General features: G+C 30.2%; 1 protein-coding gene across 1 annotated transcript; it reads right to left on the bottom strand.

Moving 5' to 3' along the window:
* Positions 1 to 3654: 3654 nt before the first annotated feature.
* Positions 3655 to 10886, bottom strand: LOC125069421 (transcription factor 23). The gene is made up of 4 exons (XM_047678912.1): positions 10699 to 10886; positions 8491 to 8578; positions 8102 to 8249; positions 3655 to 3966 (listed from the first exon to the last, which is right to left on the bottom strand). Exons 1-4 carry the CDS (start codon positions 10793 to 10795, stop codon positions 3655 to 3657), a joined length of 645 nt encoding a protein of 214 aa, XP_047534868.1. The 5' UTR covers positions 10796 to 10886.
* Between the last annotated feature and the right edge of the window lie 1955 nt (positions 10887 to 12841).

The following is a 12841-nucleotide window of genomic DNA, read 5'->3' as shown; positions in this document are numbered from 1 at the left end:
ATAGATTGTATTAAAAGCTAGGAGACTACCAAAAAGGTAGAATAATATTTTAATATTAATGTATTCTTTGAAGAGGAATGGTAATGTGTGTGAAAATGATGAATTAAATTCGTCGATGCTAAGAATATTGTATGAATTGCTGATACAATCTGAACAAAATCTTTTTTCAATGTCTACAAAGTCTCTGTGTTGCCACCGCAAATACAGAGATTAAATGTTTTATCATAAGCGTGTTGTTTTCAAATATATTTTTATTAACGCATTCACGACATTTCACATGAAATTAAATGTAATTAATTCAAGTAACTAAATTAAAATATTAAATGTAAAGAAAACTGCATGATTTTTGTAATAAAAATAAGTTTAATACAATTTTGTGTTCGCCATGTTCATTTTACGCTTCAGCACAGAATACATATTATACAAATACAAAACGATATCAGTGCCTAATATTTATTTTAAAATTCATACATAGTTTTGTTGATTACTTCAGTATTGTTACTAAAGTAATCAACAACAATTCTATAACAAAATATTTTGTTCATGGAAACAGTTGTAATTTAAGTATATAACAAATATATTCTAATAATCATTATTAAAATAGAGAAAAATGAATCAAAATCAAAGGGTTTTGTTTGAAAATTAGGAATTTATAAGATATTTTTTTCTGTAAAATTTTCATTATTGAACGCCTGAGTAGCAATGCTTATAAATCGTATATAATCCAATGTAAAAGATACACCCTGTAGTTTCTCATATAATTATATCTTATTTTAAACCTTACATTGTATTGTACTGCCACTATAATTACCCATAAATAAATAAGTGTATAAGATAAAAATATCACCTTCGCTTTACTTAGTCTTGTAGTATAATTATTTAAACAAATTTTACCAAAACGTTGCCTCGCTTAAGTTACATTATTATTTTTTGTAAATAATTTAAAACATTTTAGTGTGCTCTGGCATAATACATACATGTAATTGAATATTTATAAGATTAATAAACATTTTCACCGGCTAATGTTCTGTTTTATTTTAACATTTTCCAAAATGTATTAAGATAAAATAAGCATAGGTACCTACTATGTTATGTATGAAGCATTTGATATGTTTGCGTACACTATTTATTTTTAGTTTTATGAACCCAAAATCACCTTTAATTGCACATTTATCACGGCGGTTTTCTGTTGTTGAAAATGCTAGAAGTTCCATTGGCTAAAACATTTTTTTAATTTTTCTACGTGATACAAAAATAAATACAAGCATTATTATTTAAATATCCACTAACAAAAGTAGTTCAATTAAGTATCCGATTTCATTTTATATCTTTTTTAATAAAGACAAAATTCGTGTTTATATAAATTTTATTCATCTGTAAACGTCGTACACAGGGAAGCTTTGCAGTCCTTTTTTTCAATAGTACATGTCGGCGATTTAATGGGTCACCTGGTGGTAAGTGGTTACCACCGACACCACTGTAAGAAATATTTACCATCGCCAATGCGCCACCAATCTTGAGTGCAAAGATGTTATATCCCTTGTGTCTGCAGTTACATTGGCTCACTCACCCTTTAAACCGAATTACTATATAATATTGCTGTTTGGGGGTAGAATGGTTCGATGAGTAAGTGGTACCTACCCAGATGGACTCGCACAAAGTCCACACGCTTCCCATTCTTTCATACTTATACATTCAAGGACATTTTAAAGACTTAACGTTATACCCGAGTTTCTTAATCTCAATTTATGATAACTTAAAAAACCACCCAATATGTATTACAACAGAAGATATATATTACTAACTAAACCCGCGGCATCGCCCGTGTGGAATTCAGTTTGTGGAAATCCTTCAAGAACTTAGAAACAAACCCCCATCTGCAGACTTACCCACTTAAGGGAGTAGCCTAAAGACAGATCCTTGGGGTCCAAGCTTGCTTCATACCAATTTTCATGAAAATTCGTTAACTGATGTAGCCGTAAAAGCATAACATTGCAGACAGACAGTTACTTTCGCCTTCATAATATTAGTGTAATTTTTGTAAATATTTTACTATAATAAATTCAAAGTTAATTCCACGGTTTGAGGGAGTATTTTATATAAAGCGTTAATATCAATATTTTTTTTGTCACTAAATCATCTAAATTTAATATTTTAACTTGATCTAGGATTGGCTAAGCTTTTTATAATAAATTAAGACGTGACAGACGAAGGAACAAACACATGCGATTCCATACATCCCATGAAAAAACGTATGGATAAGCTTATATAAGACATAAATGTTATTAAACGTTTAACTTCTTCTTTTTTCTAAACTATAAAATCATTCATCTGCATATTACCATATATTAAAACAATTATTAAAAAAATCTATCAATTAGATTAGAAAGTTCTAAAGCATATAAGGAATGAAATTATAATAAATAATCAGTTTTTTGTTTTTTTTTTTTTGTTTACATTAGTAATTAATAGTTTATTCATATTATATACCAGTAATTATATATGTCTACTTGAATAAAATATTCATTTATTAATCGAATTATGACCCAAGTTACGATTGCATTATCTGTTGTAAAAGTACAGGTATTTATGGCGGACATTTGCAATAAGTTACATTTGACAAACGAATTCACAAATTGATAAAATAGCGTCTCAGCGTGACTTATTAATAAATAATTAAAGTACATAAACTAAATTGTGGAAAGGAATTTTCTTACACAATGAATGTGCTTAAACATCTTAATGGATGTGGATATTTTTTGCGGAAGACGTTGTTTGTTTTGTCAGGTTCCGTAGTGTCGAGGGAGCGTTAAGGTATTCGGTTACCACTTACAACGTCACTTTCATCTTAGATCAAACGTCGGCTGACGGTTTAGACAGAGTTCGTAAACTCATATCGAATGACATGAAATTACAGCTTGTTATAATTTGCTTGCAATTTTATTTAATGGCTAGTTTTGCCTCGTAGTTTTCAACGGGGTAATAATTACAAATATATACGAGTGTGTATCTGTTTTATAGAAAATTTACTTAATATTTACTAGCAAGTTAATAAAATAAATAATTATTCAAAGTTCCTGAGATTAGCTAGACAAAAAAAAATACATTTATATAATTTATTTTAATGAAAACATGGGATTTTTTTTTGAAATATGATAACTTTTTGTAATTCGCAATATTTATGCGTCATCTGTACATTATATAATAACCAACTAGATGCACAGATAAATTATTGCTAAAATACTCTAAAAACATGGCGTTAAAATAATGTGCTCATAAATTTTTTAATGATATTGTAATGATTTCTTGACTTTGTATTTTTGAAACATTAATTTAATAATTACCAAATATCAGTTAAAATAATGTTAAAAAAAATTTTGATGGTAATAAGATCTACTTCTTCAATAACTAGACTGATATAAGACAAGATTATTCCAATTGGTACCTACGTTTAACAGATGTACTGTTTGATCAATAAAATCATAGGGTAAAATAATTGATTTCCTCTAAACGTAACATTGCGAGATGAAAAATAAAAAATAAAGTATTAAGAAGATATAGACAAGAAGTGATAGTAATTTAATAGGTAAATACTTTACGTAAAGTACAAAATAATTCGTACATAAATATAATTCATCAAAATTCATAATAATATCATACATTGTTCATTAAACCGTCGGAAGAGTACGAATTTCTCATTTCATAAAAATTTTCTTTGTAACCATAATTGCAATACTGCATCGAATTACAAGGCACTTCATTGTGATCGTCATAATTTCTTTCTTCGTAGTCGTTTTCGGAATAATCTTGCCCATAACTGTCATTGCAATTAACGCCAGTTTGGATTTCCCTCGAAGTCTGATTTCGATTCATAGCTGAAGACTCAGTATTCTGTGAGTTAATATTCCATCTTTGCGAAATCGTGCAGCTCAATGTGCCGCCATGTTGAAAAGCAAATGGCCAGGCCTGAGAACAAAAAAAAGATTTATATGAATCGATAGAATATTAAATTCTGAACAAGTGAATACTTTTAGCATTTAGCATTAGCAGCCTGTAAATTTTCCCACTGCTGGGCTAAAGGCCTCCTCTCCCTTTGAGGAAAAAGTTTGGAGCATACTCCACCACGCTGCTCCAATGCGGGTTGGCGGAATACACATGTAGCCGAATTTCGTTGGAATTAGACACATGCAGGTTTCCTAGCGATGTTTTCCTTCACCGCCGAGCACGCGATGAATTATAAACACAAATTAAGCACATGAAAATTCAGTGGAGCCTGCCTGGGTTTGAACCCGAAATCATCGGTTAAGATGCACGCGTTCTAACGAATGGGCCATCGCGGCTCTTATAAGACCACTTTTAAGAATACTTTTAAGACCAAACTTTTATTAAAGAACGGAAAAGTAAGGTATCACTTCAAAATATACCCATCATCATCATCCTAACCTCATTTCCCAAAAGAAACATTTTGGCGCCTTCGCGGTTCTACCTATTCACAGATAATATTATATATGTACTTTTAATATAAAGTTAATTAGGTCTATAAGGCCATTATACATTCATTGTTTCACACGTGCACAAATTGCTTTATTTTTGCTAAAGATTTTCAGCTTATTTAGATTCGTGTAGATCTATAAATACTACTAGAATATTATATACAGAACGTATGGTCTAAACGACCTCCCAACGCGACATTCGATATTCAAAGTGCGAATAGCTATTGTATGGTTGACCCTCATTTCGATGTCCAAATAAACACTCAAAAACATGTGCCTATAGCACCATAAAATATTCAAATATTGAGTTGACTCATAAAAATAATGCAGTGATATTCATTCATTCATTCATTCATTGTCAAATGCTTATAAAATTAATTATACATAAAATAACGAAAGAGAATACATTAGAAAACCTATAAAAAATACAATAAAATGCGGAACGAATGATTCTACAAATAAAAAGACATGCACTTTATAAAATAAGATTATAGTTTATACTTGATTATTCTTTTTTCTTAACAATTACACTCCACTAATACAAAGGCATGTCCAGGGAAACAATAAAACTGGATCATCTCTTTAACGTCCGGAGATAAATTTTATTTATACCCGAAACAGCTGCAAACTTTTGGTCAGCGCGCGTTAAACCCGTGTTTATTGTTATAATCTTTTTGTTTCTATCTCTGCATCCAGATTCCGATGTATTGTTTATTTACTTTTTAAAAGGCTTAACCTCTTGCCGTAAGTGTGTTTAACGATGAAAAAAAGGGCATGTATAAGGGCATAAACCGGAGCTTATATAGTCACTTAAAGTGAATATCTGTAGATTCAGGCAAATATGGTGCGTAATTTTATTTTATTTAAAGCAAAACGGCATGGCAATGCTCTATTATCGGTATAAAATAAAAATGCTATTCAGCCAGCTTAAATTTTAGCGTGAGCGTCATAAAGTTATCATATACAAATATAACATTGTTTATCTTCATACATATGTATACTATATGTCAGCGCTGTTATTATTATATCGCTTATAACATTTATTATACTACTACTACTAGCTAATTGGGTATCGTAACCAATATCGTCTGACATACGCTACAATACCGTATTATTTTTGTAGGCAATTAGGATAATTATCCTTAACGACTCACGCGCCATCATGTCTTGATAGTACAGTACTACACCAGAAATATGCCAGACACTATCTCACAAATGCTGTAAAAAGTATGATTTCAACTTCATCGAACGAATGACGTAAAAATTAGAATACAAGCAAACACAAACAGTCAGTTCTATATAAAGCTAATTGTAGCCTACGTGTACCGTCAGGATATAAGCTACCCCTATTTAAATTAAATTCAAATACGTTCAGCAGTTTTCGCGTGAAAAATTTTACAATGATACTACCATCCTCACGAATTTTGGCGATTGCAATATTATATTCTCACAAACCAAAAATTTTGCTTAACATAGATCACACATCCTTCTTAGAATTTTTATAATCCACTAAAGACGGCAGTCATGCGTCGCGGTAACGTTTAGCCAATATCTTGATTCTAAAGAGACGTATATACATTCTAACAAATTTTGATATGCGATACAAAATGATTAAAATCATATCATATTAAAAAATATAATTATATATAAACATAAAACAAAAAAAATCAGACTCTTGTCGTGTATTAGCTACAGATACGAGATAAATATATTAATTGTATACCTGAAGCACGTTAAATAAAGGCAAATATTGTGTGACTTTTATAGATAGTTACATAATTTATTATTACAAACATAATGTTAAATAATATTAAAAACATAAGCATAAGTTATTTAATAAGTTGACTCGAATATCATCAATGAATTAGAAAATCATTTATTTTTATTTTACTATCTAGAACCAACTAAAACATAAAATAATACCAAATAAAAAACTGAAACTTTCAAATGTTCTTCCTTAAATTTAATAACTGTAACCCGGAATGTCACTGAAACCGTAAACAGAAATAAATAGTAAGATGAAGGAGACATATTTGTCAAATCGATCTTCTTGGAACGTGTCCCCTAATCCGTCGACGACAGCTATAGTTCACGGTGGCGTTTAGCAAATGCCTTTGATTCATTGCGGTAAAATGTCGCGTTAATGCGTTCGAATTTTTTATTTAAATAAAATGGTTATTGTTACTAATCACTACATAGTATAAAACAAAGTCGCTTCCCGCTGTCTGTCTGTCTCTATGTATGTTTAGATCTATAAAACTGCACAACGGACTTTCTTGTGGTTTTTTTTACTAGATAGAGTGATTCGAAAGGAAGATTTATATGTATAATGTATGCATAATATAGAAGATATAAACTGTTAACTTTAGTTTTTTCTAATATGATGTCGTAAAATAACACATTATTTGTGCTTTTTTGCAAACGCTGGCTAAACCCTACGAGATAGGTCAAAATAATGTATAAAAAGATCTACAAAAAAGTTCGCGATGGTATATGCCTAACTCTTAGGAATAACCCACAATAACCATTTTGTATCCTTTACTTTTTACGAGAAATAATGAATTATTTACGAAAAGATTTTTAACAATACAGCATTCATCCTTATCCAATAAAGGACCTTCAATATATTGCGTATCTTATATAGATCAATATGAGACAATTAGTGAATAATTAAATATTATTATTTTAAAATTCGATTGGACTTTCTGAACGGACACTAGTCAACTACGCACTACGCAGGACATATTCTAGTCATCTAAGACCCACGACTGAGCTTTTCGGAGTGTAAAAGACGATCAGTTTCAACACAGCTTTTTTTTAAAATGCCGATAAACTGTGCCCAGTAAATTACCTCTTCGTACAAACAATCCAAAAACATGATAAAAATAAATATTTAGCTTTATTTATTTTATACTTCTAAAGAGTTTGAATCGGTTTATTTCCGTTTAAATATTTTCAAAAATCTTTCCTATCATATACGATACTAGCTTAGGTTTTCTTTTTACCAATGTAACTAATGGAACTAAGTATACATCCGAAATAGACTAATATGACAACTTTAATAAATTATTGCTTTAAATATTCTAACGTTAAGAATTGAGTGTGCACAGTACCTTATAAGTACATGTCACGGACGAATTAAAGAGATGACAAGAGAGACAAGGGATAAATCGTCAACAATTTTCATATTTAGTTACAATAAAGCTTACAATATTTCGTCTATGAGATGTTTGAAAATTCAAAATGATATAGATTAATAATATGAAAGAACAAATCATTATAGAAATTATCATAGACAAGCACCTAAATATTCCAAAATCATCTCATTAGGACTCTAAAAGCAGTCTGTCAGAAAATTGTTAAATGTTTTCGGCAAAAAAGCAATAAAACGTGTTATTCCAGCACCACTTTGACGCAATATCATTGGTCGAGATATTAAATAATCTATGATATTAATAAATTATCTACGAACAATTTACTTTAAAAAAAAAGTAGGTAGTTGAGTGAAATAGTGTTGTATTAGTAATAGAGAGCAAAACCTATTATAATCATATTAATTTAATATATTATGTAATAATTTTAATTTGAATGATGTTTGAGATATTTACCAAGTTAAGAGGGTGCGGCGGCGTGTGCGCGGATCTCGGTTCGTGCAGTAACGCCCGTAGGTGTGCTATATACGAAGCGGCCAGCCGTAATGTATCTAGTTTTGACAACTTTGTGTCAGCCGGTACCCACGGTAAAGTGGTTTTCAATCTAAAATAGAAAAGATGAAATTTATTTATCTAATTTTATAATTCTAGAGAGGAAATCTATTATAATCTTAGACGCGCTAATCTCAGGTGCTGCGTGTTCGTTTACTAAGCAAGGTTATATTATATATTGATCGTTGGCTTCTATTCTACGATCCCATGGAGTGGAACCAGAAGTATAAGCGGTAGGCATAATTCTGATAACATGTACGTATCTAGAAGTTTACTATTGGGTGGTTTCGAACCTGCAAAATGCCTTAGAGAGCACTCTCATACGAGCCCGTTCACGGGCGTTAGCTGCGTTCCTGTGTTGCGGCTCATGTCCACTTCTTCCTGTTATAGAAAAATATTAAAAAATATATTTATAATTTATTAATAAATTAACAGTAACATTAATAATAAAAATTGTTGCGCAGATTGATGGATTAAAATAAATACTAATCAATTTTATTGAGGTTTATTATATTGTGACATTTATTTGTAGGTTATAATTTAATTCGTTCAAAGTGTAGCTACTGGGTTATTTCCTTAATATAAGATACAAACCGAACTATACATTTAATTTAATCGTTTAACATGACGATTCAAAGTGCTTAATAAGAACCTATTTGAATAATATTAATATATGTAATTAATATTTTAATTTATATTCCACCAACAAAATTTAATCATTAAATTCGTACGTATTTTATTTCCACACTTGGCAATATATAATTGATAAAAATAACAACTTATAATCCTTTACTTAATTTATAATCAAACTAATGCTAGAAACACATTGATAAAATACAAACATAATACAGAAACAAGATATGTAAATGTATATATTCTATCACATAACAATTGCTTTGTTTAACGCGTAGGTATTTATAGTAAATATTATGCCAACTCTTTAATTTATCAGATTTTTAAGATATAATAAGTGCTGGTTAAGAAGAGTACAGTACTCGACCGCTAGTATACTGGAGATGGATTTGGAGTTTATTTCACTACGCTGATACATTATAAATCAAAATTACGACTTGTAGCATAAATACACATGTATTTAAAAAAAATGACAAGAAATAATCATTGACGCTTTCTTCGAAAATATTCTACGACCTTCGAGTTCAAATCCACGTATTATGTAAACCATATACTCTGCTCGATATAGTTCCGTGTAAAGTAAAAAAGTACGTACGATAATCGAATATTATACCTCATATAATTACATAGTATAAAACAAAGTCGCTCACCACTGACTGTCCGTATGTATGCTTAGATCTTTAAAATTACATAACGGATTTTGATTCGATATTTTTTCAATAAATAGAAATCAATATTCGAGGGGAAGGTTTATATGTACAAAACATTCATAATATACGTGATGTCGTAAATAAACACTTTGTTTTCAACCGCTCGCTGAACCCTACGAGATAGATCATTATAACGTACTACAGTATTGTACACCATAAAAAGGTCTTCAAGAAAGTCTCTGATGGTAAACGTGTATCTCTTAGTATCAAGAAATAATAGCTTATTTTCGAAGCGATTTTAAGCAATAGCTACAGCATTAATCCTTATCCAATTAAGAATCTTAAATACATTGTGTATTTAATATAGATAAATATGGCCCTTTACAGCATGTAATTTAAATTAATATTTTCGAAGATTACAGATTTAAAACGCAAGAACATAGCGGTTTGTATTGTATTATCTAATTACTGAAAAACTGTGAACCTTGTAGGACATTCTTTAGTAGTTTTAAAACCACTTGGCTTCTACTAGGCTATCTCGGCTATCACATGTAGTTCAAATAATTGCAAATTATACTTTATTAGAGTAATTTTGAATCGTCTTTTTACAAAAATACATATACTATATTAAACTATCACCGTTTTGGAATATAGATTCTACCGAGAAGAACCGGCATAAAACTTAGTAGTTACTCTAGTCCAACATTTGAAAAACTAAGTTATATTAGTTAATAAATATAAGCTCAGACTTACTAGCTTTATTATTATTACTATAATCATTTCTAGACAGCTTAGTTTAAAAACGAATCGAATATTAATTTATTAAAAAGTTTAACTCATATTTCATGTATATATACATAGAATATTTTGTTCTTCACAAACACGAAATTTTATAAATTATTATGCGTAGTAATAATTAATGCATTGAAATACGTATTTCTATTCCATCCTACTACAAAATTTCCTAAAATTTATCCTCGGTAAAATCTACAATACGATTAGATAGATAGATTCGGAGGTTAGAATTCATCATATCTTGAAAAACGATAATTCAAAAGTTTCCTGTAAACTTGTCTAGTTCAATAAAGTTTAATTTGAGTTTGACTATGAAAATAATGAATGAAAAAAATTTTTTAAAACCTTTTTACAAAAATACAATAGTATTCTTCTATATATGCTAGTCTTCTCTAGAGAGGATAACTGTATAACATAACTCACCAGAACTGGACTGAGAATCATCGAAAAGGAAATCATCATCGTCCACGTCATCTCTCTTTTCAATAGGCGGTGAACGGTTAATACGTTTTCTCGGCATTTTTAAATTTCACTGTTACACATATAACACTAATTTTGACACATTTTACTAATATCATCAGACTTCAAACCTTAAACTGTGGTTAGGGGGTGCGTGACTTGACTAGTTGCGTGAAGTTTATCATTTGACTTTTCGAGATGCGCCCGAGCAAGGCGGGCGTGTTGGGCGGCGCCTACGCACGCCCCTCCCGTTTCGATTTCAGGATTATCCCGCGACAAATGAGAAATGCTTTTTGAAAACGTAATTAATGGGACATGAACGATTTAATTAAGCTACGTTAATTTGTAAATGCATATACAATGTAGGAATACATTTATAAATATTCCTATACATTTTAACGTATAACGATTTTGCAAAATGACACTAAGAATGAAAGAAATTGCATAAGTAAACTCAATTTTATAATCGGTAAAAGATATAAACGGACGTTTATATCTTTTACCGATATATGTAAGGAACTCTATATATAAGGAATAAGGATAAAGAGATTGACGGATGGGTTCAGAATGGGTCACACTTCCGCGACATATTAAAACGCCAACACGTGCTTTGCAACCCCACACAATTTAACCGAATAATATTAAAGATCGAGTCTCATTCGTTCTACGCTACACTATTGCATATTTACAGCATTAGAAATCGGATTCGTAAAATGCTATTATTTTGTTTCTAATCTGAAAAACTAGAAAACTAACTTTCTTGTCGCTTTACTCAATCTTTTTTTGTTTTGTTTCCAATAATGTCCAAATTAGTTTTTTTTTCAAAGTTTAAACAATTGTTTGAATCATATCAAAATGATTCTACATTTTCTTAGAAATTAAAAAAAAATCTTTTTTATTGTCACTCTACATTCTTTAGCTATTTATCCGATTGAGATGACACTTTTGTGAGGTGTTCTGCATTCACCAACAAATGGCTCATACAAAATATAAATATTTAATAAATATTTTTCTGTATCTTTATTCTACTTGGGCAAAACCGGGACCGTAAACATCGTGAAAGGAAATGAAAAATGCTAAAGCTCCAAAATTACACTTCTGGCAAAAGGTGTTTACTAACACAACTTTACTCCTTATTTTTTAAAAGTACAACTCCGGTGCCTGAGCTTTTGAATGACCTTCTCCATCAGCAGTATCGATTAGCGTATTATACCTATCTGAGGAAAAAATATCATAAATAAATTACTGTATACAGCTATGCAAAGCTTTTGTTTGAGATGGTCCTAATTGTGGAAATGATAAAGTACAGTGGCTTTAAACTGAGAAAGTAAGTCTGCTTCAAATAGGATATGGTTAGGGTTGCCATCTTGGAGGTACAAATATTTTTTGAAGTATTTATTTAACTTTATAATAACTTGTTTACATATAATATTTTGTTAACATCTATATAAATATTATAAATGAGAAAGTAACTCTATATATCTGTCTATTTGTCTGTTACGCTTTTACGGCTAAACCATCTTTTATCCATACTTGAATCCCATAGTCGGACAGGCTCTATTTTTAGCCTTCAGGTAGAAAAGTTGTAATAAAAATATAATTAATTAATTGCTTTGTTCCATAAAGTTGCTTTATTTTTTTTTATATTTAAATATTTCATGGTATAAGCAACGACAAGTAACTGAAATGTAGGAGGTATCAGGGACATTTTACAGTTGTATCGGCAACCCTAGCTTGTCCAGGTGGCAAGTATCAAAGCACTGAGTTGAAGCTCTGAAGTGATTCGTTTTAAGCGCCAGTGTGACTTACGACGGTGCCTAATGTTTACTCTACAAATATTATTCTTTGTTCCACTTACACGTTCTATAACTAATACGAATTAAACATACCTTGGAAAATTTAAAGCGATTGCGTAGTTCAGTTAATAATTATAATATATGTAAAAAAGGTCGACGTACCCGTCTCAACTAGTATAGGGTATATTTTTACTTTAAAATATTGTTGATGTTGTTTGTCGTTGGATGATAGGAACCACTTAAAAAAAAAATTCATGTCAAATTTAATCTAAAGCAAATGTGTTTAACTAATTTATTTTTAAAGACCTTGA

The sequence above is a fragment of the Vanessa atalanta genome, chromosome 15, assembly GCF_905147765.1.
Source record: "Vanessa atalanta chromosome 15, ilVanAtal1.2, whole genome shotgun sequence".
NCBI classification, from domain to species: domain Eukaryota; kingdom Metazoa; phylum Arthropoda; class Insecta; order Lepidoptera; family Nymphalidae; genus Vanessa; species Vanessa atalanta.
This window is presented reverse-complemented; position numbering and strand designations above follow the sequence as displayed.